At 62.5% G+C, this 27304-nt stretch overlaps 2 protein-coding genes across 4 annotated transcripts; both read left to right on the forward strand.

The window, feature by feature from the left end:
- The first annotated feature begins 719 nt into the window (after nt 1-719).
- CGN (cingulin) lies at nt 720-10502 on the forward strand. Its single transcript, XM_072846559.1, has 20 exons — nt 720-1763; nt 1937-2037; nt 2284-2353; nt 2571-2666; nt 2980-3131; nt 3453-3594; nt 3677-3889; nt 4252-4400; nt 4676-4817; nt 4903-5103; nt 5348-5554; nt 5639-5896; nt 6401-6571; nt 6682-6843; nt 7386-7475; nt 8721-8804; nt 9669-9787; nt 9879-9987; nt 10111-10274; nt 10349-10502. Exons 1-20 carry the CDS (start codon nt 738-740, stop codon nt 10488-10490), a joined length of 3798 nt encoding a protein of 1265 aa, XP_072702660.1. The 5' UTR covers nt 720-737; the 3' UTR covers nt 10491-10502.
- Nucleotides 10503-12657: 2155 nt separating this feature from the next.
- TUFT1 (tuftelin 1) lies at nt 12658-27216 on the forward strand. Of its 3 annotated transcripts, none has more exons than XM_072846691.1 (13): nt 12658-12738; nt 17183-17257; nt 17534-17638; nt 18072-18158; nt 20046-20126; nt 20485-20556; nt 21197-21310; nt 22814-22942; nt 23710-23804; nt 24444-24549; nt 25071-25154; nt 25953-26053; nt 26403-27216. In XM_072846691.1, exons 1-13 carry the CDS (start codon nt 12679-12681, stop codon nt 26455-26457), a joined length of 1164 nt encoding a protein of 387 aa, XP_072702792.1. In that variant the 5' UTR covers nt 12658-12678; the 3' UTR covers nt 26458-27216. The 3 variants fall into 3 exon arrangements, with proteins under 3 accessions (XP_072702792.1, XP_072702793.1, XP_072702791.1); XM_072846690.1 differs by lacking the exon at nt 12658-12738 and adding an exon at nt 13726-13849; XM_072846692.1 differs by lacking the exons at nt 12658-12738; nt 20046-20126 and adding an exon at nt 13725-13849.
- The last annotated feature ends 88 nt before the right edge of the window (nt 27217-27304 follow it).

Here is a 27304-nt window from a genome sequence, read left to right on the forward strand (position 1 = left end):
AAGGAGCCGCTGCTGCTCCCGGTGCTCTGGGGGGTGACAACAGAATGCCGCGGGGGTCAGGCGCTGATCTGGGGCTTTTCCATCACTTAAACCCCCCAGGTGCCTGTACGGGAGCTCAGCTTCCCCCGTGTCCTCCGCTCCTGCTGGTCTCCTGCCGGCTGGCATCGCCCTGGGTGCCGCCGGGACGAGGGGGAGGGTTACATCACGCTGTTCCCAATATGTCACTGCTCATATCTGTCCCCTCCCCACGGGACCCGGGCGGCTGCCCCGGCCGCGGGGACAGTGGGCGCTGGGGGTGATGGTGAGGGACGCCGGAGCTCCGGCTGCAGCGAGGCTGCAGCGTTCCGCAGGCAGCCGGGAGGCAGCGGGAGCGGAGCCCGGCTGCGGAGCCCAGCTGGGATCTCTGCCTCCCCTCCGCATCCCCGGGGTCCGGCCGCCAAGGGCGAGCGGGAGGAGACGTGGTGAGGGTCCGGCCGCCGATGCTGTGCGTGGGGTGGGGGGGTTTGGCTCTCCCTGCGCTCCCCAGCCTCCCCCGGGAGCAGCCAGGCGATGCCGGTGCCGGCACAGCAAGCCTTGTCCCCGTCCTGTCCTGGGGACGCTGCAGTGCTGGCACCGGGTGTCCTCTGGCACTTGTCCTTGCGGGAAAGCGCTGCCGGACACTCGCCGAGCGCTGTCTCCGATCCGAGGGTGACTCTGCCCCCTCTCTCCCCCCAGGACCGCTGTGCTGAGCCCCGGGGATGGAGTGGCCTGCGAGCGCGGCCATGGCGGAGAAGCAGAACCCCGTGGACTATGGCGTCCAGATCCGCTTCATCAACGACCTGCAGGAGCCCCGGAGACCCCCCAAGGCGCGGGGCAAGCCCGGCTCCTACGGGGTGGCGGTGCGGGTGCAGGGCATCGCCGGGCAGCCCTTCGTCGTCCTCAACAGCGGCGAGAAGGGCAGCGACTCCTTCGGGGTGCAGATCAAGAGCGAGGGCTCCTACCCGAACCCCCCCGCCGGCCCCCAGCCCTCCGGCTCCGTCAGCTCCGACTCAGACCTGCCGGAAAACCCCTACGCTGGGCGGCAGCCCCGGCACGGCTCATCCTACAGCACCTCGGACGAGGAGGCGAGTGGCATCTCGGCGACCTCCCGTCACAAGCCCAAACCTCCACCGGGCAAGCGGCCGCTCAGGGAGGAGCTGCGGAGGACGCAGTCCCACGGGGACCTGCTCGGTGCCACCACGGTCGAGCCCTTTGCCACCAGCGCTCCCCAGGACAGCGGCAGCCGGCAGCACCGGGCTCTGGCTGACGGCAAAAGCAGCAGCATGTTGAACATTGCACCGGAGCGGAGCAAAGCCTCCGGCTCAAGGGCCGTGGCCAAGGACCCCTGCTCGGACACGGAGGCCGCGGTGGACGCCGGTGGCAGCGACGTGGACACCAAACCCCTCTCCTCGGTGGATTCGCTCATCAGCAAATTCGACGGGAAGGTGCAGCAGCGAGGCCGGGCGGCCAGGAGGGGCCGGATCCCCTCAGAGGAGAGGAAACGCTCGCAGAGCCTGGACGGCCGCGTCTCCCACCACGATGTGCCGGATGCCAGGGAGCTGAGCGGTGCCCAGCGCCGGGCCAGCGGCGTTCGTCCGCAGCCCTCGGTGCCCGCCGGCAGCCTGAGCCGCCCGAGCAGAGCCGGAGGGATGGAGGACAGGGGGACGAGGAGCCAGCGGCTGAACCGGGGTGTGGAGGAGCCCACGACTGAGCGGCTGCAGAGCAAAGCCCAGGCAGAGCTGCAGGTACCGGGGGCCGGATCCTGCTGGGATCACAAGGGTCACAGGCTCCTTAACCGAGGGGGAGACCCGCACTGGCACCAAGGCGAGCACCGGCGTCCTCCGGAGCGGCGGGACCTGGGGGCGGTGGGGGGACTCGTGTCCTTGCTGGAGCTGAGCTTTTTTATCCCTCGCGGCAGCTCAAATCCACCCCGGACCTGCTGCGGGACCAGCGGGAGGTTTCCCAGCCCGGCGGCAGCGAGCACCCCAAGGAGCTCATCTACGGCATCCTGAAGGAGGGGTGAGCCCCCCCGAGCCCCCCCGAGCGCCCCTGTTGCTCCCTGCCCCGTTCCCAAAGCCCCGGTGGCTGCGGCTGGGATGCCGCGGGGCGGTTTGGGAGCGGGGGTGCCCCTGTAGCCAGCTGGTGCTCGGGATTTTGGGGGAGCGAGCGGCAAAGCGCTGGGGGTGTTCCCGCACCCCGGGCTCGGCCGTCCCCCCGCTCCGTCCCCCCGTCCCCAAATTCTTCCCCCCGCTCTGACGCCCGCAGGAGCAGCGAGAGCGAAATCTCTCTGAAGAGGAAAACTGCCCGGCTGCTTGAGAAGATGCAGGAGCTGGCGGTGAGTCGGGGCCATCCTGGTGCTGCTCCTGCTTGGGGGGAGAGCGGTCCCCAAGCCCCCCCGGGGGCTCCTGCCTTCCCGGCACCGTGTCCCGGCACGCCAGGGGTGGGACCCCGGTGACACGCGGCTGACAGGCGGTGGCCGGGGACCGAGCCATGGCCCTGCGGGGGGTTGCGATGTCCCGAACCCACCGAGTGAGCCCGGGGGGTGTCTCCAGGTGCCTGCCAAGGACGCGGCGTGTTCCCAGCCCCAGCACAGAGAGCTGGCCAGGAAGGTGGAGGAGCTGCAGGAGAAGCTCGACGAGGAGACCAAGGTGAAGCCAGGCAGAAGGTCAGGGGGGTTTGGGGGACGCCAGATCGCAGTTTATGTCCCTGCTGGGGGGGAAGCGCAATGGGTCCCTGCTCTGAGCCCCCTTCACTTGGGCTTGGGGGCCCAGGCGAGACCAAGTTTTCTCCTGGTCTGTTTTACACCCCGCTGGGGTCTCTCGGGGATGCTGGGGTGCAGACGTCCTTCCCGTCCCCGCCAGAGCTGGGGAGGATGCTGGGGAGGGGGACGGGGAGCATCGCTGAGGTCGCTGGCCGCTCTGCCCCCAGGAGGGGACGTAACCCCTGTCCCCTCGCCTGCAGCTCCGCCAGAAGCTGGAGCTGACCAGGGAGCCGGGGAGGAGCGGCTCCGCTCGGGCCCTGGAAGCCCGGCTGCAGGAGGCCGAAGGGGAGAGCCAGCGTCTGCGGGGGGCCCTGGAGAAGAAAACCCAGGAGCTGCAGAGGAGTTTGCAAGAGTAAGAGCTGCTCCCGGCGGCTGCGGCCGTGCTGCTGAACGCGCCAGGGCTGGGGACATCTGTCCGTCCCCGGTGTGGGGATGCTGATGGAGGGCGGTGGGGGCATCTGGAGATGCAAAGAGGGCCGGGGGAGCGCGGGGTGGGTGGCTGTCGCCCCTGCTGTCCCCATCCCCTTTGCCGTGCCAGGTCGAGCCGCCCACCGGGGTAGATGCTCACGGGTGGGTGCTGCAGCCCCGGCCCTTCAGGGTGCAGATGTGGCCGGGGTCTCGAGCAGAGAGCGGGTCCCTGCCAGGCTGTGAAGGGCCCCGCACCGCCCTCCAGGCTGAGCGAGGTGAAAACGGCCAAGGAGCAGGCGGAGATCCGGCTGGGCGACTGCGAGGAGCAGCTGCTGGCGATGCACCGAGAGCTCGACCGCCTGCGCAAGGGCTCCGGCACGTCCCCGGACAGCGAAGCCTTGTACAAGGTACGGCGACGGTGGCACCAGGGCGTGAGCGTCCCCCCGTGCCGCTTCGCTGGCGCCGAGCCCGGCCATCCCCTTCGCCCAGGAGCTGCTGGAGACCAGGGAGGAGCTGGAGGAGGCCCTGAGCTCCAAGCAGCGGCAGGAGGAGCAGCTGCGGCTGCGGGAGCGGGAGCTGACGGCGCTGAAGGGAGCCCTCAAGGAGGAGGTGGCCAGCCACGACAAGGAGCTCGACCGCGTCCGGCAGCAGTACCAGAGCGACATGGACCAGCTGCGGCGCAGCATGGAGGACATCTCGCAGGTCCGGCCGTGAGGAGGGCTGCTGGGGAGGGACGGGGGACGGGGTCTTGCTGGCGGTGGCTGGGAAGGGTCTTTGCTTGGAGTTGGTGTCCTTGAATTCCCCCTTTAAATGGTCCTGAGCTGGAAATGGGGTTTGTGTCCTGCCCCACACTCGCCCCATCGGAGCATCCGTCTGCCCCGGCTCTCGGGCGGAGATGCTGGGGGGTGAGCGGAGCCCGTTGCGGCAGTGTGGGGGCTCCCCGGGCCCCTGCGTGGGTTCCCTGGGCTGGTTCGGGGGGCATTAACCGGGGCAGGACCTCAACATCGTTGGAGCATCCCGTGAGGATGCCGCTCGGTGGGTGAGCGCTCGATGCTTTGATCCAGGATCAGGCCAGCCTGGAGTCGGAGAGGCAGAAGATCAGCGCCGTGGTGAGGAACCTGCAGCGGGAGCTGGAAGAGAGCGCGGAGGAGACGGGGCACTGGCGGGACATGTTCCAGAAGAACAAGGACGAGCTCCGCAACACCAAGCAGGAGTAAGTGCCGGGGCTGCGGCTGAGCCAGAGGCGCGAGCAGCTTTCGGGGACGTCCGGCTGCTCGTGCCCATCCAGCATCTTTCCTCCAAACCCCATTAAAATGGGCCGGGAGCTGGGATGGGGCTGGTTCTCCTCCTCCTCCCCTGGGCACACAGGGAGGAAGGCGATGGCCGAGCCGGGTGCCGCTCTCTGGGCACTCCGGGACCTGGGAACGGGGCTGTGGGACACGAGGGCGCAGGGATGGGTTTGGGTGGCCTCATCCTGCCCCTCTCCAGGCTGCTGCAGGTGAAGCTGGAGCGGGAGGAGTTTGAGGAGGAGCTGCGGGAGCTGCGGGAGCGCTTCGCAGCCGCCCGGGAGGAGGCGGACCAGGCGCGGAGCAGCGCGCTGGACCCCGGCGAGCTGGAGGCGCTCAGGAAGGTGGGTGACGAGGGAGGAGGCACACGCGGCGCCGGGGACCGCGTCCGGCGCCAAGGGTCCCCGACCGCCGTCCCCTTCGTCCCAGGAGCTGCGGCAGGCGCGGGAGGCGCAGCGGGAGCTGGCGGCGGAGAAGCAGAGCCAGGAGGAGCTGCTGCGGCAGCGGGAGCGGGAGCTGGCAGCACTGAAGGGCACCATGCGGGAGGAGACGTCCAGCCGCGACGAGGAGCTGGAGCGGTACCGCAGGGACCTGCAGCAGCTCCAGGAGGAGCGGGATGAGGCCACCAAGGTGAGCACTGGAGAAAGGGGTTTGCCCCCACCCAGCCACGAGCCGAGGAGCGATCCCCACCATGGGCTGCCCTCGCACCTTCTCGCGAGCCCCAAATTTCACAGCCGTGGGGCGATGAGGCAAACCCGCAGCCCCAGATCCACCCGCCGTGGGCTCCTCCCAATGGATACAAGCCCAAATTGCCCCCCAAGACCCCCCGGCTCAGCGGCTGGTCCCAGGTCCCTCCCATGTGGCTGCGTTGCAGGCAAAGGCATCCCTGGAGGGCGCGCGGGAGACGTCAGAGCGGGCGAGGAGGACGGTGGAGTCCAGCCTTCGGGAGCTGCAGGAGCAGAACGATGACCTGAGGAGGAAGGTCCTCGGGATGGAGACGCAGCTGAAGGAGTACGAGCGCTTGGGCGAGAACTGGGAGGGCTCCCAGGCACGGCTGAAGGAGAAGGTCACCAAACTGGAGGTACCAGGGCTGCAGCCGTTCCTTGAGCTTCCCTGAGCTGTTCCCCTGCCGTGGGAAGGAGTTTGAAGAGCCCCCTCCTTGCAGGCAGAGCGCAGGCAGATGGAGGAGTCGCTGGGCGAAGCCACGGAGCGGGAGCAGGAGCTGCTGATGGCCAAGCGGTCGCTGGAGACCCGGCTGGAGGAGGCACAGCGGAGCCTGGCCCGGCTGACCCAGGAGCACCAGGAGCTGAGCGCGTCCTACCAGGACGAGCAGCGGCAGAAGGAGCAGCTCAAGCGTGCCAAGAGCGAGCTGGAGGAGCAGAAGCGCCTGCTCGATCGCACCACGGAGAAGCTGAACAAAGAGGTCGGGGCGCCCGGGTGCCTCTGGGGCTGCTTGCACCCCCAGGACCCCCGTCCCACGGGGCATCGTGTGCCGTGACGCCCGGTCTCTGTGCACGGGATGGAGATCTCCCCTCGCTGGGTCAGGGGAGGGATCCAGGGCTTTGGGCACGGATCCGGTTTCCCTGCAGAGCCAGCTGGGACCGATCCTTCCCCGATGTCCCGGGAGACTCCATAAAACCCCGCTGTCCCCAGGAATCAGCATCCCCTGGTGTCCCAGGGCCGCGTTGTCCCCTACCCTTCCCCAAGCGGCTCCTGCGAGAGCCCAGTGCCTGCTCGGAGCCTGGCGTCATCCAGGCTGCTCTGGCAGGGCTTGCACCCCTCGCCGTGATGCTCCTGAGGCCCCACGGCAGAAGTGTCCCCCCAACCCCATGCCCCCGGGTATCTTCTCCCGTCTCGAGTCCCATCAGCTCAGGACAGGGCGCACAGGCCGGTCGCCAGCTCCTGACCTGTCCCCGCTCTGCCGCAGCTGGAGCAGATGACAGAGGAGTCGCACAGCTCGCTGGCCGTGCTGAAGTCGCAGCTGGAGGAGTTCAAGGAGAAGTCGCGGAAGGAGATCACGGACTCCCAAAAACAAGCCAAGGATCGGGGCGCCGAGGTGGAAAAGATGCAGTTCAGCATGGGACGGCTGCAGGACGAGGTACGGTGAGGGCTGGCGGGTTGTGGGTCCCCACGCTGTCCGCTCCGTCCCTCCACGGGGAGCCCGGGGACACGTCTCACGTGGGGACACCTTTTCCCTCGGCGCTGCAGGTCGCCCGGCTGAAGCAAGCGCTGCAGGACAGCCAGGCGGAGCGGGAGAGCGCGCTGCTGGATAAGGAGGTGCTGCTCCAGCGCCTGCACAACCTCGAGCAGGAGATGGAGACCAAGAAGCGCTCCCAGGACGATCGCTCGCGGCACATCAAGGCGCTGGAGGTGGGGAGCGTTGCGTGGCACCCCAAAACCGCTCGCCCCGTTCCTGCAGTGCTGTGTGCTAACAGCAAGGGGCAGAGCTCGCCCAGCCATCCTCCGTCCCACGGCCGCCGTGAAAGAGGAGTTCCGCAGCCTGGCAGCGCTGGGGGGGGTGTGCTATTGCTAAAATTAATATTTATTAATTGCCAGCGCAGCCGGCTTCATTTCGGCTCTGTCCGCCGTTGCCCCGCGGCTTGGCTTGCCACAGGCTGTTGCTTTGCGGGTTATTCTCCCCCGATGGGGCGGTGGGCGCACGGGGGTCTGCGCAGCATCAAGCTGCCGGGTCTCGTATCCGAACACCTCCCTTCTCCTGCCTCCCGGGCTGTGGCGGAGCCTCCCGGGCCGGTTGGGCTTTGCTGGGCTGGAAGCGCCGTTGGAGCAAACCCCCTTCCTCCGGCATCCCAGCTCTCTGGCCCCGGCTGGCCCGCGCCCCTCCTGCCGCCTGTCCCCCTGCCCGCGGGGACCCCGAGGCCCGCGCTGACCCTTCTGGTCCCATCTCCTTGCAGGAAAAGTCCAAGCACCTGGAGGTGGAGCTGGACGAGGAGAGGACCACAGTGGAGCTGCTGACGGAGAGGGTCAACCGGAGCAGAGACCAGGTAGGGCAGGCGGTGCCGCCCCGAACCCGGCTGGTGCCGTGGCAGAGCCCCCCGCATCTCCGGCAAAATAGCGCTGGACAACTCAGGTCCTCGGGTAAAACTGGCCACTGGAGTTAAAACCCCATTAATGAGTCGTTAGCGAGCAGCCCAGAGCCGTCACTCTAAATACAGTCGAGATGACGCTGTCTGAAAAGCTGGTTCGGGCGCGAATGGAAATTACACGAGCTTGGAGCAAAAAAAAAAACCAACAACCAAATCCCCTGAAATTACAGGGTGAGGTTTGTGTTTGTGCAGGAAGTTGGGGCTTAAATTACACCGGTCTCCGGGCTCTCCCCTCCCTCTTAACCCACCTGCTTATTACCTTCAAAGCTGGAGCCGGTGTCTGAGCTCTGCGAGCGGGCGGGAGCTGCCTGCCGAGCCTCCCGGGATCCGGTGGCGCTGGGTTTTACCAGGATCCCGGGATCGGCAGCTCCTCTGCTTATAGCCCGTCTCCCTCCTGCCCCACCGGCATCCAGCCTGGGGCTTGGAAGGAGGATTCCCACCCCGCGGGCTATGGCGAGCCAGTACAACGGGTGGTTTTCCTATTTTTCCATTTCCCATTTTCCATTCATCTGGGAAACGGGCACGTCCCAGGGGAGACTTTTCCGGTGAATCCTGGACGTGTCTGAAGCACAGGGGCTGCGGAGCAGGGATGCGCGTGCAGCCACAGCTGGGTTCGGCTCGGAAGCGGCCCTACTGGCTTTCGGGGCTGCTTGAATAAAATTCAAGCAATTTTTTACATAAACTCCAATTTCCTTCGCTTTAAAATAACGCACAAAGCTGCGTATTTCGCCTTGGTCAGCCTGAAAGAGGCCCCTGGGGCAGTTCTGGTTTTGCTCCATCGGCGGATCAAACCCATTCCTGCCCCCAGCACGGCCGTGCCGCCGTGCCCCGCAGTGCCGGGCGGAGCTGGGAGCGCAGCCGGGTCCCCAAATCCCAGTCCGACCAGTTTAAACCCTCCAGCGGAAAATTGCAGCCCTTGTCTCTGGGCTGCTCGCCAGAACGGCAGTAACTAATTTAGGAAGGAACCTAAATCCTCTCGTCGGGGGTTTTTGGTGTTGCCGATACCGGCTGCGTGCCGTGGGACGGCCACCGTGCGGCCGTTGGGTGCACTGAGTCTACACGTGCTCTGCGGCACCGGTGTCACGGGAAGAAGTTGTGGTGGCCCCGACCTCTCGCCGAGCGAACGCGTGTCCTTGTCCCCAGATCGACCAGCTGCGGGCAGAGCTGCTGCAGGAGCGCTCCAGCCGGCAGGACCTGGAGTGTGACAAGGTCTCGCTGGAGAGGCAGGTAAGGCTGAGCCGCGGAGGGGGTCCGGCCCACGGCCGTGGGGACAGCCGGACCCCTTGTCCCGGGAGGGGTGCTCCTCTCCAGAGCACCCAAGGAGCTTTTTCTGCTGTAAAACCGTTCGCCCTCCTCCTCCCTGCTCTGGATACGGCCCGTCCCATCCTCCCCACGCCCCATCCCTGGCCGGAGCATCCTCGGAGCCGTCTGGCATCTCCCCGGGGTGGCATTCCCATGGGAATCCCCCCTTTCCTCGCGGCTCCCCACCAGCCTGCCCGGGCTTGCCCTCCAAACCCTTCGTTACCTAACGCCGAGCTGGCTCTTAACGAGACGGATCGATGGGAACTAAGCTCCCGGAGCTGTTCTTGTTCCCGGTGCGGAGCTGCCGCTGCCAAGAAAAACACGGGGCTCCTACTGCTGACGCCGCAGGGCCCGGCCCAGCCCAGCGGCAGCCGCCATCGTTACCGCTGCCTGGTTGATGAGGCCGGGGCGATGCCGCTGTGCGGGACGGGGAGAGGAGCTGGTTTTTGTGGTGTTTTGGGGGATTTTTTGGGGCAACGAGGGTGCTTAAGAGCAGAAATTGGGGAGCTGAGGGGGGACAAGCATCACGGAGCTGGCGGGGGCTCTTGCTCCCGGTGGTCCCCGGTGCATCACTGTCCCCTCTGGTCTCGCCTCGTGCCCCGGCTGGGGCCAGCGTGGCTAATTGCCGTTACATAACCCGGCTCCTTACCTCTCCTCCTTGGAGAAGGGTTTCTGGGCCCTGACTCGCTGCTGGGATTTACATAAGCGAGGCTCCGAGCCTTTCCCACCCGGGCTGGGAGCCCCGCGGGGGGGTGACGGGGACGGCTTTGGGGTTTTCTCTCCCGGCAGAACAAGGAGCTGAAGAGCCGCCTGGCCAGCTCGGAGGGGCTGCAGAAACCCAGCAGCAACGTCTCGCAGCTGGAGGCGCGGGTGGAGGAGCTGCAGGACAAGCTGCAGGCGGAGGAGAGGTACCGGCCGTGGAGACCCCCGCCTCGAGGGGTGCCTTCGCCCTCGCCGGGTGCCAGCCCAGCTTGCCCACGACTCGTCGTTTCGCCGTAGGGAGAAGAGCATCCTGCTGTCCTCCAACCGCAAGCTGGAGAGGAAGGTGAAGGAGCTGACCATCCAGATCGATGACGAGCGGCAGCACGTCAGCGACCAGAAGGACCAGGTGGGTGGCGGACGGGAGCCCTCGGAGATGCCGAGCAGCTTCGGGACCCACCTAAGGGACCCTTGGGTGCTTGCCCTACACCGGCCATCCTAATCCCATGGGAACTGCCCCGTCTTCCCGCAGCTGAGCCTGCGGGTGAAGGCCCTGAAGCGTCAAGTGGACGAGGCGGAGGAGGAGATCGAGCGGCTGGAGGGCGCCCGCAAGAAGGCTCAGCGGGAGCTGGAGGAGCAGCACGAGCTCAACGAGCAGCTGCAGAACCGCATCAAGGCGCTGGAGAAGGAGGCTTGGTAGGGGACGCCGGGCTGGAGGGGGTCCCAGCCCCGTCCCCGGGCGAGGGCTGACCCCTCTTCTCCATCCCCAGGCGCAAAGCCGCCCGCTCGGCCGCCGATTCCTCCCTGCAAGACGACCAGCTCAGCTCGGATGAGGAGTTCGACAGCGCCTACGGGCCCTCCTCCATCGCCTCGCTGCTCAACGAGGCCAACCTCCAGACCAGCTCCTGCTGACGCCCGCCTGTGCCGCCCCGGCTGCTCCACCCCGGAGTGGAGCCGCGTCCCGAGAGCCGGGCAAGGGACCGGCCACGGATGCAGCAGCTCCATGCAAAAACTCTTCTAATACCAGCGCCGTGAAGGAAGGTGCCGGTCCAAAAGCGGTGGGATGGGGAAGCCCCCCGGATGCTGTCTCGCCTCTGTCTCATACGGGTCTCAGGGTGCGTTTGCACTGTGGCTTTTTGCTGGGTGGGAGCTGCCCGCTGTGGCCGGTGTCCCCCCTGGTGACCGGGTCCCACCGGAACACCGTGGCCGTGGGGTCCAAGACACGGCCCCAGGGGACCAGGCTCCCCCGGCGGCAGTGGGAGAGTGGGGCCGGAGAGGCTGGGGGCACCCACGGCTCCGGTCACCCTGGTTTATTTTTATATGCAACCGCCCTTCATCCCCCCGCTGCCCTTTTCCCTCTCCAAGTGCTATTTTAAATAAAATCGAGCATTTTAACGCCTGCAGCTCCTCATCCATCCAGGGCCGGAGGGACGGCACAGGTTCCGGCACGTCGGGCTGTGTGGCACCAGGCTCCTGCCCAGCTCGGGGAACACAGCTCCTTCCCTGCTCCGCTGGATCTGGCCTGGAGATAAATCCTCGTTATCGCTAATTAACGAGGATGGGAGTCTTGCCAACTGCTAATTAGCGCCATTGCGTTGATTGGCAGGCGGTTACCGCAGTTCCCCTCCGTGGCCTCGAGCGGGGCCGAGCTGGCTCCATCCCCGAGCCAGCGCGGGGCTGGGACGGTGCCCGGGGACCTGGCCAGCCCCGTCCCTGTGCCCTGGTGACGGCCCTGCAAAATGCCTCAGTTTCCCCTCCTGTGCCCTGGTGACGTTTAACCGGGCTGGAGCCAGCGGGGATGGACACGGTGACGACACCAGGGACACCCCTGTCCCCTCTCCCGTCAGCACTGGCCGTGTCTCTGCGTCACCCCCGCCCAGGGCCCTGCCAGGCTCAGCGTGCCCGGCCCCTGGCCCCGCACCCACAGCGTCCCCGCTGTGGCTAAACCGGGCCGGCACAACCGGTTCTGCCCTCAGCTCCTCCCGGACACGCGTGTTGGAGCTGAGGTCAACCACCGTCCCCACCCTGTGCCTCGGTTTCCCCCGTGGGCGCTGCAGCGGCTGGTGGCAGGCTCGGGGGCCGTGGGGGGCCCAGGGGGAGGAGGCGCTGGCTCCCGCGGCCGAGCGTGACCCAAGTTTGCCGCTCCCCAGCCACCGGCAGCCAGCCCCGAGGAAGCGACACCCTCCAGGCTCCAGAAAATCCCGCTGCCCCAAACCCCCCCGGGACGGGGTGTCCCCACCCCGGGGCTGGAGCGTGTCCCCGGCCGGCAGGGCTGGGCCGGCGGTGAACCTGAGGCCGGCTGAGCTCATCACACTGGTATGTGGCAATTAGCGCCCGGCACAGAGGACGCAGACGGCTCTCCCGGGCTGCCTGGCGCGGCGCAGGGACACCCGCCCCACAGTGCCCGACCCCCCGGCACGGGCACGGGGGCTGCGGCACCCCCCGGGCTCGACCCCGGTGTGCAGCCGGTGACCCCGCAGCTCTGGGTGGGGGCACCCCCGGCACCTCCCGCCGGGCTGGGCCGGCACCCGGGGGCCAAGCATCCCCCAGGCATGGGGGGACCGGCCCTGGCGCGGTTTGGGGCACCATGGCACGGTTTGGCACGGCACGGTCTTGGCATCCCACCGCTGGGCGCTGCCGGGCAGGCCCTGGCCGGGTTTGGGGCCGGGGGGGGGGGGGCTCGGCACGGCCTTGGCACGGCTCGGCAGGGCCTGTTGGGGCTCGGCAATGCCTTGGCACAGCTTGGCACGGCCTTGGCACGGCCTTGGCACGGCCTTGGCACAGCTCGGCAGGGCTTGTTGGGGCTCGGCACGGCCTTGGCACGGCTCGGCACGGCCTTGGCACAGCTCGGCAGGGCTTGTTGGGGCTCGGCACGGCACGGCACGGCCTTGGCACGGCTCGGCACGGCCCCGGCACGGCGCAGCGTGCCACGGGTGCCGTGGGCGTGGTCAAAATGGAGGGGCGTGGTTTAAAAAGCAATGGAGGCGTGGTTAGCCCGGAGGCGTGTCTGACGAGGTGGGCGTGCCGGTGGGCGTGTCCCGCGGGCGGGGGCGTGGCCGTATAGAAGGCGCGGCGCGGCGGCGGCGGCGGCGGCGGGGCCATGAACGGGCTGCAGGGCTGGTGCGCGGTGCTGGACGTGCGGCCCCACGGCGAGAGCCCGGTGAGCCGGGGCCCTCCGAGCCCCCCGGTCCGCGGGGGCCGCCCCTTCCTTCTTCCGGCGCTGCCGGGGGGCGGCTGGTGCCCGCGGGGGTGCCCGGTGGGGCGGGGGGGGGGGCGGTCCCGGGACGCGCCGTCGGCGGAGCGGGGCTGTGCCCGCCCGCCAGCCGGTATCGCTGCCCCAACCTGTCCCGCTGTGCCCGGGCTCGCCCGGCAGCCGTGGGGAGGTTCGGGGGTCTGCGGGGGGCCTGCGGCCCCTCTCGGGCTCGGGGGTGCCCCTGCCGCCGCGCCCCGCAGCCGTCCCGTTCCCGGGACCTTCGCTGGGCCGGTCCAGGGGGGCTCGGGTGAACCCCACTGGGGCGGGTGAGGACGGCGGAGCCCAGCAAGGGACACCCCGGTGTCGGTGTTGGGGTCCCACCGGTCCCCATCGCGCTTACGGGGGGCTCTGGGAATCCCGAGCGGCACGCAGTCCTGCGCGGTCAGTCGTCGAGCCGTCCCGAATAATGTGATTTTTTGGGTAGCGTGCGTTACCCGGGGGGCCGCGGGGCCGTGGCGGTGGGAGCAGCCGGCAGCGAGTCTGTTTTGGTGCTCACCTCCCTCGGTTACAGCAGGGCCTTGCGTTTTTCCCTTCCTTCTCGTTGGGTTTTCCCCATCGCCGTCAGCAGCCGGGCCATCGCCGCAAGGACAGGCCCTGGGTGGGGCTGGCAGCACCCCAAAGCCGGCCCTGCGCCGGCGCGGCGCCCCGATTTCCCTGCGAAGGGGGCGAAGCCAGCAGCGGTGCTCGGCGATTCGGCTTTTTGCTCAGGTTTTGGCAACCGGAGGGATCCCCCAAAGGCGCCGGTGGCAGCAGCAGAACTGCGCCGGTGCTCGGCCGCCTTCCCCGGTGCCAGCGGCTGCCCGGCTCCCTGGCCCGAGCGCTGCCGGGTGACTCAGCTCTGAGTCTCCTTAGGAGAGTCCTAATTCCCCGCAGCCTTCCCGGCCTTATAAGGAGCGATTGCAGAGTTGGGTTCATTTGGCTAATGGGTTATTACGGTGATAAGCGCCTCTGTAACGCCGGCGATCTCCAAACACTGGAGCTGTTTGCTGCTGATCCTTGGCGATACCCTCTGGGTCAGGTCAGGCCTGTTCTTATTTAACAGTCGGAACAGACGGAAGGACGGAGCGCCCTCCCCGTGGTTGCAAAATGCCGGCGTTGGGATCGCCGGCTGTAGGTTCTTGGACGGTGCCGCCTCTCCGCCCGGGATGTTGGTTGGGATTTGCGTGGTTCCCTCTTCCCCTGGAGCGGAGTCGGTGCCTCTCCCTCCAGCCAAGCTTTTCCCAAGTGGGGTTTTTTGGGCTGGATGATGAAAAACAGACCAGAAGATTTAAAATTGGCTTCGGCGTCCCTGAAAGCCCGTCCCTAGTCATCCTGGCCAATACCGCTTGCCTTCATTTCCAGGGAACCCAGATCTTGCCGGGTGGTTGGACCCAAAGGGTCACCAGGATTTTAGGAACGCCTCCTCAAAAGGCGCTGGATGGGACTGCGGCCATCCTGCCAAAAAGCCTCCAACTGCTGGTGCTTCGCTGCAGCCGTCACCCAAACCTGGCCAAGCTCTCCCAGTTGTGGTTAATTCCCAAGGCTGGTAGGAAAAGCCGTAAAGATGCGGTGCCGGGCTGGGGTAACCCTTGGGGTGCACGGTTGGGGCGTTAAGGAAGCATTTTCTGTAGGAGGTGGGTTTTTTTCCAAGCAGGAGACGAGCGCGAGGTGCTCCGTCGTCTTCCCAGCGCTGGCCACATTGTAAAACCCTCCTGCCTTCCCTGCAAAATAACGGAGGGGGCCCAAAACCCGCTGCCCCCTCTGCTCTGGGGCTGTAAAGTGGAGGCAGAGCGGATTTAACACCAGCCAGGAGGTAAAGGAGCAGGGTAGGGGAGTCCCCATGGCTCCGCTCCTCCTGCCCAGCCGAATTCGGCACCTCGGAGGGGCAGGTTGCCGTGTGCCGGCCGCGGCGTCCCTCTGGGTTGCTCCAGCTTTACATCGGAGGAGCTGCTTCTCCTGGAAACCGCCCCGGCACCGGCAAGGAGCCGATGAAACTTTGGCAGTGGGATGGTGAGAGCAGAGCCCAAAAACAACCGTGCAGGAGCATCGCTGGGGACTAGGATGCCGGTGGTGCGTGAGACGAGAGCCAGATGAAGTGCCTCTTCTCTCCTCCGTCCGCCCGGCCCCGACCAGGCGCAGCTCACCGCAGCCGAGGCTGCTGCAGACAAACAAGCTGGGCAGGGAGGGGTTTGCCTTAACCCAGCTGCGCCTTCCGCCTCCTGCACCTGCCTCAGCCTCCTTAAAAGCATTCGCCGCACCGAAAAATCTGGTTTGCTCTGCCGGTGGTCCAGAGAGCCTCGCTCGAACATCCATCTTGTGTCTCGCCATCCCTCTGTCTCCTCCGTGCTTCCCAGCGTGGAGGAGGATGGAGATGGCGGAGCCTTCCCCCGCTGGTATTTGCATGGGTGGTTTCCTGATTGTTTGACCCGAGGTTTGGTAGCGCCGGGGCCGGTTGGGAAGGCACCGGCTGCTCTTCGCTTCCTGCCACAGCCGGTTTGCATCGGCTCGATGGCAGGTTTATGCAGGAGCAGGTTTTTTTGGGGTCTGCTGGGACGGAAAGCGTCCGCGTGCTGACTCTGGGTAGTTTTGGCTGCAGGGATGGAAATGGGCTGGTGCTTGTTTCTTATCGCAGCGAATCTTCCCCAGGCGAGCGATTTCCTTGGCAGCGTCCCACCCTTGCGCAGGCTTGACGGGACGGGGATGGTGAATGCAAGATCCTGATGCTTGTAAACAAAGCTGCGAGTAAGGGCGCGTGAAGGGACTGACGTGCTGCCGGCGGCTCTGCCGGGCTTGTGCCGTGCCGAGGCCGCTGCCCTGCCGTCGCCAGCCCTTACCCCTGGCCTTTCCCTGTGTCCCATTTGCTTTAGGCAGCAGGGAGATGATGGGCCATGCTTCACGTGCAGGCACTGCCATGAGCCATTTTCCCTGCCGTGAAACCCTGAGTGCTTCTCGTGTCTTCCCAAAACCACGGAGCACGCTGCAAGCGGCTGCTCTTATGTTTTTCTGACCAAAGTTTCCCACTTCTTGGGTCTTGCTGAGCAAAACATTCCCTGGAGTAAAAGCTGCAGACAAGTATCTGGTTACATGATCAGTGCTGCTGAGCGCTAGCAGAGCCCAAGTGAAGTTTCTCGTGGATAATTGTCTTAACGGGGGAACGAAGGGGTCTGGCCACGTGTTTGAGATCCGTAGGAGGGCTCCTCATTTCCCAGGGAGCCGGAGTTTGTGCGAGCAGCGTATACAAAATATTTTGGAAACAAACAGATGGCTTGTCGAGACTTGGATGGCGAGGAGAGCGCTTGGAAGCGGGGACGCAGAAATACCTTGACGTTGCTTTTGGAGAGCAGGAGGCTGACGTGGCCGAGGTGTGGCGAGGGGCGGGCACCCGGCGCTGCGCGGGCACCTACCCCGGCTCCGCGGCGCTGCCGCCCGAGAGCCCGCTGCCGTGGCCGTCGCATGCTGAGCAGCTCCCGCTTTCGGCGTCGCTTTTAATAAGGACCATGAGCGACGGCTGCCTGGGTGCCGGTGAGGTCTGTCTGGGATAGGGGGGTTGTGCTGTGCCATGGGTGTGCAGTGCCGGTGTTGAGCTGTGGACGGAGAGTGGGCAACCCCATGGAGTGTTTCGGGTGTCCACGCGCCGCTTTAGGGCTCTTTATACGCCCCGGGTATTTCTTCAAAAGCTTGCTGAGCTTTGCACGGTGCTGGACGTGGCTGAAACGCCTCTTTGGTGGGTGGCACTGGTGGGAAGGCTTTGGGTGAGGAGGTAAGCGGTGAAGGCAAACCGGGTCCTGGCTGGAGCCTCTGTGGATGCTCGTGGCCACGAGCCAGGGAGTGCTCTGCCGCCGGTCCTGCTGGCTGCTGCCCAAACGGGCTCTGCTCAGCCAGGGCTGTGCCAGCAGAGGACGGGCAGAGCCGTGGGGGCGCGTGGCCGTCGCGGTAGGGCAGAGAGAAGGATGAATCTGGCAAGGTCCTGGTGCGCGAGCTGGGAACGGCTGCTTTCACCCTTCTCTGGGGCTGCTACCGAATGCCATGCCTCGGCCCCGCCATAGCCGATGAGGGCCATGACTCCTGGCAGAGGAAGGCATGCATGAAAACGAGCCCGGCAATCACTTCTCCAGCCCGTCTGCATTACCTCAGCCTTGGCTGGGCCACGGCTCCTCCAAGCCCTGACGGGTTTGATAAATGTAGTTGTCGTGCGCTCGCTATTACTCATTTTAATGCCAGCGTTACTTTGCAGGCTGCAGCTCAAACCATGGGGGAAGGCAGCTTGCCCGTGCATCTGCAGCGATGCTGACCTGCCTCCCAGCTCATACCGGAGCTGGATGTAAAAAGACTTTCAGGGAGTTATAAAACTAAAACCCGCCTCTTGTTTTAGGAGAGCGTGAAGGTGCTGCGGCTGACTCTGCCGAATGACCTCCCGGGAGACAGGCGCGAGCAGGCGAAGCAGAAGGTGGGTCTCCCCCGTGGCTCGGTTTGGAGTTGAAAATACAAGTTTGTGAGTTAACTTAGGGAGGGGGGAACGGGCGTTTGGTGGAGGATCAGTTGCTTTATGCTTCGTGAACTAGAAAACTCAACTCCTGGTCTGTTAAACGTTTCAATGCCGGTTCCCGAGGCCGTGCTTGGCACAGCACTGTGAAAGTACATGATGCTCATTTGACTGGAGCCGGGTGAACCGTTCCAGCCAGTCTCGCCTCTCTGAAAGCCCTGCTGCTTCTGTCTCTTGCAGCCGGTGGGAAAAGCCTTCGCCATGGTGGCCAACAGATCCAGCAACGGTCACTCCCTGGCCTCCGAATGCATCAAATCCAATGATGGCGATGAGGAGATCATCAAGGTACGGTCGCTGGCTGCCCAGCTTTGTTGCAAAGCAATCATGTTTAGTAATTGGGGCTGGAAAAAAGGTTTTGTCTGAAGCTACACCAGCAAAAAGCTCCCCGGGGTAGCTCCTGATCGGGCGGGCAGGAGGCTCGGTGCAGTGCTGCTGGCTGGCAGCACCAGCTTGGTGGCCTTCCCCGGCGCTGGGGGGATGCAGCATGAAGCTGGGGCAGCTGCAGTGGGTCTGCAGGGTGGGGGTCACACAGGAGGAGGAGCAGCTTCAAAAAACGCCAGGGAAGGTTAACCGCAAAGGGGAAACCTGCGGACAACGTCTCTCGGGAAGCAGTGAGATCCGGTGTCCCGATCCCTGCGGAGCTGGGCCTGCTGCTGGCATTACTGGGCTGGCCAGAGTCGGGACGGTCTGACCCGCTGCCACTGTCTCTCCTGGGCAGGTTTATCTCAAGGCGCGGGCCGAGGGCAGCATGAACCACGAGGAGCACGTCAACCAGCTGAAAAGTGAAGTTCGTTACATTCAAGAGGTAGTTAACGTCCACGGGCGGCTCTGGCTTACGCGTCGCTGCCTGAACCCGCGGGGGCTTGCAGCGAGGGTCCGGGGTGCTCTGCTTCCCCCGGGGACGTCCCGCAGGGTTCCATGCGAGCGGGCGGCGATGCCCGCGTCGGCTGTGGCACTCGAGCCCCGGCTGAGCCCCGGCCGCTCCAGCAAACTGGCAGCAGAGCTGAACTCTGCAGTTTGTTGACTTGCCTGTACAGGGCAGTAGTCTAATCAAGCGCCATAAATTAATTCAAGCCTGACTAATTGCTCTGCTATATGGACTGAATTTGAAGAGAATTGCGTGATGACTTTCCCCCAAGGCTGTCCCCTGCATGCCTGGGTGCGGCACAACCGGAGCCTCTTGTTAAAAGGCAGTTTCTTTGGTATGTCTCATCTCCCAAAGTAAACTGGATGATGAGGCTCTCGGAAGATTAACCCTTTCCTCTGCTCCTGGTGGGGATGTTATTTCTGGAGAGCTGGTTGCAAGGCACGGAAGCGGTTGCATGCATGTTCTGGTCTGGGCAGCTTGGCCTTAAAAAAAAAAAAAAAAAAAGAAAAGAGAAAAAGGGGGAAAAAAAAAATTAAATTTGGGTTTGCTCTCATGGGGGAGTTTCTGTGCTGGGTGCTGGCCCCAGGGAGCAGCGAGGGGCAGGTCTGGTAGGGCGGCCTCCAGATCTTTTACGTCATTCTTCTGACTCCTCTGCCAAAATGCATGGTTTTCCCCCCCCCCGAAAGAAAACAGCCTGTTCCTGCTGCCTCCTGCCTGCAACCCAGACCTGCCTGGCTCCCGCCTGCCCAGGGCTGCAGCGCTCCGGGGGTGTTGCTCACCCAGACCTTATCTTGCAGCACCTGGATGCTGCAGTTTTTGTGCGTGATCCTTCCCACTCCTTCGACTTCAGCTCTTCTGATCTGAGCTTTCCCATAGCTCCCCACAGCTCGGATGGAAACAGGAGTCGGGTTTTAAAAGGGCCTCTTAGCAATAGTTGAGCGGGACTTAGACCTTGTCTGGCCGGAAGGCTGTACATAGCCCTATCAGAATAGCTGAAGCAGCATAACCGTGCAGTACGACTTAATCCTGCATGTGAAAACCAGAGAATAAGCTAAACCAGTAAGTCACGGTGGCAGTACCAGTCTGTCCGCATCCAAGAGAAGTGCCCTGCGCTGGGTTGTGGTGTAAAAACCCTGGGGATGTCTTGATCCAGCCGGATCAAAGTCACAGATCGCTGTCCCCAGGTTAAGGACTCGATTGCCGACCCGAGAGCCGCACGTCGTGCTCTCACCTTGTCCCTTGTCCTGCCGCTGCCCGGTCTCCGGCAAACTGCTTTGCACCAGGGCCTCGGGCATCTAAAATCAAGGGGTAGGGATGAAGGCACGCTGTTAATGCTTTGAGAAAGCTTTTCTTTGAAAAGCGTTGGGGCAGCGTTTGCTGTAAAAGCCTGTAAATCATTCCTCTGGCTCACTTGCTCTGACTAATTCGAGTAGCTGCAAGTCAAGACTGTACTTGTTGGCGTCCTGCAGCGCGGCAGAGAGGGAGCTGGGGAAGAGCAAGGGTCTCCTCAGCACTTCAAAGGTGAAGTCGATGACTAATGCATGAAAAATCAGTAGCATCTCCAGATTGTTGCTTTGTTTTTTAAAATTTTTCTTTCCTTCCCATGATCGTGTGGGACAGCTGCCTCACAAGGATCGTATCTGCCAGAGACGGTGCTGCTTGCAGGCAGGGCTGTAGTAGAACCAGAGGGTCAGGCTGGCAGAGAAGCCATCGATTGCATATCGGCACAGGGCATCGTAGCAGCTGCCGCGCCTTCGTTTGATTTCTGTTAGGCTGAGTGACGCTGTCCGTGCAGATCAAGCTAAATTGACTTGCCTTTGCCAGGCTAGAAGTTCTTTGAAGAAGCTGCGGGAAGACTTAAGTAGTAAACTTGAGAACAGACAAGGAGATAAACAGGATGCACAGGTAACGGGAGCATTTCTCGGGCGTTAAATGACATTGACTTATTAAAAAGATGTCATCTTTGGGTCCAGAAAATGATAGAAGGGGCCTTAAAGATCGAGGCGCTCGTGGCGAATGAAAGCCACGTTGGCACCGTTTACAGGCAAAATTCGAAACCCATACAAGCACGTAACGAGGAGTCAGTAAGCAAAACGCATTGGCTGGCCAAATGCACTATTGCATGTTCATTTGCAGAAAAAAACCTCGGTCTCGAGTTGCTGCGGTGCCCTAGAGCTAGCTGTCTGCATGCGACTGCGCTCTCGCGCGAGCGGCTGTGCCGGCTGTCGTTACATCCCTGTCCGTCTGTCCTTTGCTTACATAGGTCGTGCTGGAAGAGCAGAACGGGAGCTGGCTGTACCCCGAGCGGCTGCGTGCCGATTCCTGGGGGGACCAGGTATGGAGCTAGAGAGGGGGATTTCAGCACTATGGAAAGAAATATCGGGTTTAGTTTGATATCTTCCTCCCAGCAGGTAACTTTGAACCTGTTCAGCACACGATCAGGCGCTCCTGCAGCAAACTCTAGTCTTTTATCAGGGTCAGACCAGAAACAGAGTGTAGCTTTATTAGAGCAATAAAAATGTGCACAATGGGCTTTTAAACCTCTGCACAGGAGAGCTTTTTAGCAGAAGAGCTAGCAGGAATCTGAAGCTGGTAAATATCTCTCCAGCTCTTTGTCTTTCCCCTGGCTGGGGCAGATGCGCTGGGCTGGGGTTTCGGGCTGGGTTGCTGTGGACCTGGTTCACGTTGCAGGGTTTCAGGTTGCCCAAGCACGGATCAGGATGGCATCCTGCAAACAGGGCTTGGAAGGCAACCAAAGGATACTGTGCGTGTTATCTTGAGGGCTGGAAGCTGTTGCTCAAGTGTGGGAGGTGAGGACAGGAGTGCCTTTCGTTTTTTCAAGCTGAGAAGTGATGTTACCAGGTTTTGTCACCGATGTGACAGTGATGTCACAGGTTTTGTGCTGCCCACATCGGGGTGGAGGGCTCCTTTGATACCTCCTGACTGCTCATCCTCTCCTGTTACCGTCTCCGCAGGAGGAGGACTGCTCAGGTGAAGACGTGGAAAAGATCCGACAGACGGCAAAGAGGCTGTTCACGAAGCTGCAGGAGGCTGAAAAGCGCCATCAGTTGGAAAAGAAAGCCTTTGAGGTGACTACGCTGTGCACTTCTCTGCTGGGAAAGTGTGATTATTCTGGTATTTTTTTTCTTTTTGGAAGTCTGAGGAGCTGCACGGGCACGCGAGTTTGGGCTGCCGGAGGTGTCTGGCTTCTCCTTGCAGAGCAGCAGGCTCGGTGCATGCCGGTAAAATACACCGGGGAGTCCAGAGCTGGCCAGACCCCAGCAAGCTGCCTCCCAGGTTGCCCAGACGCGTCTGAAGACATAAATGCTTTCCCAGTTAAAAATCACATAAATGAATGTGGCAGCCAGGTTGGAAGGCGCTCCCCCCAAACTCTGCCAAGCCTTTCCAGCTGTAGCCAGGCACGGTGTGTGAGGGGTGTTTGGGGGGAGCGGGGACCGCTGGGGTGTCCCAGCCGGTCAAGCAGAGACCAAGTCTGCGGTTCCCAGCCACAGTGCTGGGCTGCTGCGGCCGTGCTGGCCGTTGTGGTCTCTCCTGGAGCTCAGCCTCTTCCTCTGCGGGGCTGTTGGCTGCAGAGAGGGGCGAGCTGACCGGGAGGCAGCCAGAGCCATCGCGTGGGTCTCCTCACCTGCCGAGCGGTGCTGACGAAGCTGTCACGTTCGCTTTCCTCCCTTCCTCAGCCCTGGTGATTAATGGTCCCCTTCAGTTTGTTTTCTAGTGACTGCTCATGTCCCGGATGGGCTGGGCCTGACCGCGTCACCCCGCAGCTCTGAGCGCTGGTGGCAGCGGTGACGTCCCAGCTCGCATCCTGTCCGGCAGACCAAACTGGTCCTGGGAACCCTGAGGGGTTCCCCGCAGCGGGACGGGGGATGGCGCCTGCTGGGGAAGTGGGTTTGAGCGGCGACCGCTTCCTCCGGTGCAGGGATGTCCGCCCGCCCGCAGCGGTGGCACATGCCCTGCGGACGTCTGTCCTTGTGTGTAGGGAGTCATGTGGTTTGGCATTTTGGGGTCTTTGGTCAGCCATGATGCTGACTGCAGGCTCTGAGCCCAGATGGAGATCCCAGGGATGGCAGGGATGGGTGTTTCGGCAGTTGTTGATCCTGCCAGCGCTGCCTAGATGTTCTCGGTGTGCCTTGTTGTCTGAGCCTGCTTTCCAGGGACCCACAGGGACACCCTTGTCCCCTCTCAGCTCCTGAGCTGTTGATGCAGGCGTGGGGCTGGCTGCCGAGGTCGGTTCCTTGGGCAGGTGGCCCAAGAGGAGCCTGCAAACAGCCCCAGAGCGCGTGTGGCTGAGAACGAACATGTCTCTTGCATTTGAGGAGCCTTTATTGCTACAGCATTTAAGCGCTCGCTCCTTTGAAGTGCTTTGAAGCCGGGGAGCTTTCTGAAGAACCTCTTCTCTGAAGCATGTCGGGCTGTTTGCTGAGACGCCTGGCTGCCTTCAGCAAAATCTGCCTGCCAAGGCTTCGAGCACCGGTGCGGCTTCAAAACGTTGCTCAGGAGAAGGAGCCTGGCGGCTTGGGTGTCTGGGCGCGCGAGGGCCGGGGGTAAAGGCATCTCCGTCTTGTTTGCAGAGGACGGTCTCGCAGTACCAGGAGGAAGTGGAGCAGACGAGCTCTGCCCTGCGGAGAGCGGAGAAGAGCATGGTGGAGAAGGAGGTGGAGGTGGATGAGCTGCAGAGACTCCTGGCAGGGATGGAGAAGGTACCGGCCCTGAAGCCGTGGTGGGGCTGATGGGATTAGCGGAGCTGCCTGGTCCCGCTCGGCTGCGGGGGAATGGGAAAGCCTGGTGGTGATGAGTTTGTCAGTGCTCAGCGCAGACCCCGCAGCAGGTCTTGGACAGGCTGCAGGGTACCCACCATACGGAGGGTTTGACTCCCCAGCCAGGTTTAACACAAAAGCATCAGGCAAAGCCAGCTGCTGGGAACGGCTGAAAATCGACGGTTGCTGATTTAGACTTGCATTTCTCGGGTCTAGAAGATCTGGTCGGTCTGTGCAAACTCTTCCAAGTATCCTGGAAACAAGCGCACAGTCTAGACAGCCACCGGTGGTTCTTCTCATGGGGGCAGTAACACAACCTCCAGCCTTGATTATTTTTTTTTTCAGCTGTGCTCTGCTCATAATGACATTAAAGTCATAAATCTAACAGTGCAGTATGAGCGTGAAGTGATCTGGGACTGCCTTCCCTGGCCCGACAGCAGGGAAGGAGATGGGTTGGTGCCTTGCCTGTAACCTAGGGGTAAAGGAGTGGGACGTCTGCTGTCGGTCATCTCTGCGGCTGCTCTTGTCTGTCTGTCTCTCGCATGTAAATTTAATGCTTGTGAAAACAAGCCGCAGACTGAGCGGGGAGGCTGAGCTGAGCCTGCCTGGCTCCCTGGATGTTTGTAGTTCGCTGCTGCGCAGCGGAGGCCAAGGAGCATGTGTTGCGACTTGTTTCCGTGCGCGTAACTCGGCCTCTCGCTCTGCCGCAGGAGCACAGGAGTTTGCTGCTGAAGATGAAAGAAGGCGAAGAAGAGCTGGCGAGGCTGAGAAGCGTAGAAGGTGACAAGCTCGCCGAACAAGACCGGTGAGGCTTGGCCTCCGGCTCGGCTGCCAACTCCAGAGCAAGCCCACGCCGCTGGGTCGGGGTGTCAGCTCGCTGGGGCATGACTGCACATTCCTGCGAAGGGCGTGCTTGCTCTCTGGCTTGCAAAACAGCACCCTACTCCCAAGAGCTGACTAATCTCCAAATACCTCCCGCAGTTTTGCCCTGCTCCGAGAGATCCGGAGCTCCGGAGCTGGGCTGCTCGGAGACCTCTAGCGGCCCCGCTGCGGGCTGGGAGCTTGGGGCAGGTCCTGCCCTGCTTAGGGAGCCTCCGGAGCAGCCGATTCTCCCTGTAATGTTGGATTCGTTCCACCCAGCCGGTATCCTTGTGCTCCAGGGGCTAATTGGCGATGGCTTGTTTCTGGAAGGCCTTGTTTGTGGCCTGACTCTTCCTGATGTTCCTGTGTCCCCACAGTCTGTGGTTGCTAGTCTTTGTGGCTCCGGCTTGAATAGGTTTTGTCGCTGCCTCTCCTTGCCTCGTCTAGTCAAAATATTTCAAGACCGGTGTGGCTGTAGAGGAGACCTGGCTGATAAAAGCTGCTCTGGGCATAGCTGGGTGGGTGCTCCCTTTCTGGGAAGCCATCCGATGGCTCCTGGAGTCTTGTCCTCTCCTTTTCCCAGGTCAGCCCAGCTGGAGAAGGAGGTGGCCATGCTGCGGGAGAAGATACACCATCTGGACGACATGCTGAAAAGCCAGCAACGCAAAGTCCGCCAGATGATCGAGCAGGTGAGAGGAGCGGGGCTGGGGTGGGAGGAGAGAGGGGGCTTAAACAAAGAGAGAGGAGGAAAAAAGAAAAATCCCTTAAGCTGCTTGGAAGCAAAGAATTGCTGGTTCGTGGGGCTGAGTCCCTCTGCAAACCAAAGGGACACAAGTTCAAAGGCAGCCCAGAGCCCTGTCCTGCAGCGGGGACTGACCCCGGGGTGACGGCCCAAAGGGCTGCGGTGCGAGCTGCCCTGGGCCAGGGAAGGTGGTAAAAGGAGCGTAAGAGGAGTGCTGTGCACCCAGCTTGGCCTGCTGAAAGAGTTAAATCTCAAACGGTGTGAGCGGAGGCTCCTTCACCTGGGGCTTAATTCTCAGACTTAATTTGAGGCTTTTTTTGATTGGTTTTTATGCAGGCCTTGGAGTTAACGTTGTGGGTGTTAACAGGCAGAAGGGTGGTTGGCTAGGCTGCCTTTATTCCTAGACATTTCTCCAGCCCAGCCGTACACGAGAGGGATTTTCAGCTGCTGTGAACTTTTCTCTTACAGCTCCAGAACTCCAAAACGGTGATTCAGGCCAAAGATGCTGTGATCCAGGAGCTCAAGGAGAGAGTCGCTTACTTGGAGGCTGAGGTGCGTCTTAGTGGAGCCGTTTCGGGGGGTGCACGGGGTCTGCTGCGAGCTCAGACCCTCCCGTTGAAACCTCCTGCTGTGACTGGCTTTGCACGCTGCGGGTCGTGGCTGGGCTCCCTCGCGGCAATGAGCTTTGCTCTGGGCAGAGCGGCCGGCAGCAAAGCCCTTCCCTTGCGCTGACACCTGCTTCGCGTAGGAAAACGTGCCCTCCGCAGCCCCGAGGGCTGTGCTGGTTCCCCGAGCTGGTGTGATGGTTTCCAATGCGGCCGGCGTTGCTGGAGCAGCTGTGAACACAAGCAGAGTCCAAAATAATCTCATCAAGTACATTGCTCTGGCAGCAAAACCCTTCTTGCTTACAAAGCTGCAGCTGAGCGCGTGCGTGTCAGAAATTAAAATTGCATTCCAGCCTCTAGGATTGTAACAAGTGTCAAACCTCTCTCCTTTTTTGGAGAAAAACTGAGCCTGCATTGGCACTTCTAGCGTTGTCTTCCCTCCTCAGTGACTTATTTTGCTAATTTCTGCACGGGGACGGTGTGTGTGAGCACAGCCTGCCGTGAACCCAGGAGGAAAACAGATCCAGTGAGAGATTGTGTGCTGCTGGGTTTCAGCTGGGTGGTCTTACAAACCATCCCGGCTCTCCTTTGGCGAGCAGCCCTTATGTAGGGCTGGATTTCCCTCAAGAAAAAGCCGCCCCATTGCAAGAGATTATACTGGAGCATCCCTCCGTAAGCCATCTGTGTGCCCGCAGCCCGCCTGTCCCCAGCTCCCCATCGCTAACAGTGGCTCCGTCTCTTGCAGAACCTGGAGATGCACGACCGCATAGAGCACTTGATCGAGAAGCAAGTCAGTCGGGGTGGCCACAGCTCCAGAGTGCGCTCGAAGTCGGAGTACGTGAGCAGGTACGTGGGAAGCATGTGCCCTCCAGCGATGGGGGGAGCCTGCCTGGCTGCTCAGTGGCTTCATCTGCGGGTCCACGTCTTATCTGGGGCAGCGGGAGCTGCAGTCTGGGAGATGATGCTGGACTCGGGGATGCTCTTCTGGAAGCACACTGTATTTTTTTTTCCTGTTTGCAGAGAGGTCTCTGTTCCTGCATCCCTCCTTCAGGGGAGTACAGGGGAGCAGAGGTCCCTCCTGGGGGCAGTTTTGGGGGGAGCCATCACCGACCGGGGCTGGGGCAGGACCTCTCCCACAGGTTTTCCCTCTCCAACCCCATCCAGTTCGTCTGAACAAATCCTTTCTCTCTTGCAGCAAAAGGCTGACGGGCCCCAAGCCGCTGCCTCTCATTCGAGTAGTGGAAACATGAGTTTTGAGGGCCGGTCCGAGCTGAAGACTCTCCCCTTGTTATCGTTGACTGGATTTCCCTGCTTGACTGCCGTCCTCTGGCCTCTGGGCTCCCGGAGTCTCCCCGGAGCTGTCGGCGGAGGGCTGTGCCCTGGAGAACTGTGGCAGCCGAGGACAAACGTAGCCGGGGCGGTCCTGGCAGAGGAAGGAGGTTTGCGAAGCGTCCACATCGCTGTCCCCACTGGGTCCCGAGGTCACACGGATGCCAGTTTGGAGGCTGGGACCAGCTGGCCCCGGCGTGGACACGGTGGCTCTCTGGCTGGAGAGCCAGGCTCGCTTTCCCTGGTCAGTCCTGGGTTTGCCGGGGTTGCTCTGCGAGAGCAGCCTTTGCTTCTGAAGGGCCTCGTCCGAACAGAGCCCCCCCTTCAGCTTGCAGCTTGCCAACATGGACTTGGGGATTAACCTTTTTTGGTTTAAAAAAGAAAAAAGAAAAAAAAAGATTCACTCTTACAAAGAAGAAAGAAATCCTCCTGAAACAGGACTCCTTCCTACAACAAAGCCCACTGCGTGACAAGTTGGGAGCCTCCACCTCCCATCTCCAGCACATATCTGGCTGCTCCGGACTTGCCAAAGGCTCACGTGGCCAAAAATCAGTGTATCACCATGCTTTTCCCAAGAGCGTAGAGAAATTGTACCCGACGTACGTGTAGTGTTTAAACCCAGAGGCTGTTTGGTTTGTTACCTGTATTTATTTCAATAAATTATTGGTGACTTCCAATGATGTGGTGACAGGCATGACTGCTGCTGTCCACCTCCCCGGGAGCACAGTTGAGGACTGCCCGTCCCATGTTTGAACTGGAAAATACCAA

Source organism: Ciconia boyciana, chromosome 26, assembly GCF_034638445.1.
Source record: "Ciconia boyciana chromosome 26, ASM3463844v1, whole genome shotgun sequence".
Classification (NCBI taxonomy): domain Eukaryota; kingdom Metazoa; phylum Chordata; class Aves; order Ciconiiformes; family Ciconiidae; genus Ciconia; species Ciconia boyciana.

Bases quoted from the DNA above. Each gene is read 5' to 3' on its own strand.
- CGN (XM_072846559.1), top strand. From the start codon at position 738: ATGGAGTGGCCTGCGAGCGCGGCCATGGCGGAGAAGCAGAACCCCGTG. The intron at 2,354-2,570 runs GTGAGTCGGGGC...GGGTGTCTCCAG, and splicing joins AGAAGATGCAGGAGCTGGCG to GTGCCTGCCAAGGACGCGGC. The intron at 5,897-6,400 runs GTCGGGGCGCCC...GCTCTGCCGCAG, and splicing joins CGGAGAAGCTGAACAAAGAG to CTGGAGCAGATGACAGAGGA.
- TUFT1 (XM_072846690.1), top strand. From the start codon at position 13,754: ATGGGTTATTACGGTGATAAGCGCCTCTGTAACGCCGGCGATCTCCAA. The intron at 20,557-21,196 runs GTATGGAGCTAG...CCGTCTCCGCAG, and splicing joins CCGATTCCTGGGGGGACCAG to GAGGAGGACTGCTCAGGTGA. The intron at 22,943-23,709 runs GTACCGGCCCTG...GCTCTGCCGCAG, and splicing joins TCCTGGCAGGGATGGAGAAG to GAGCACAGGAGTTTGCTGCT.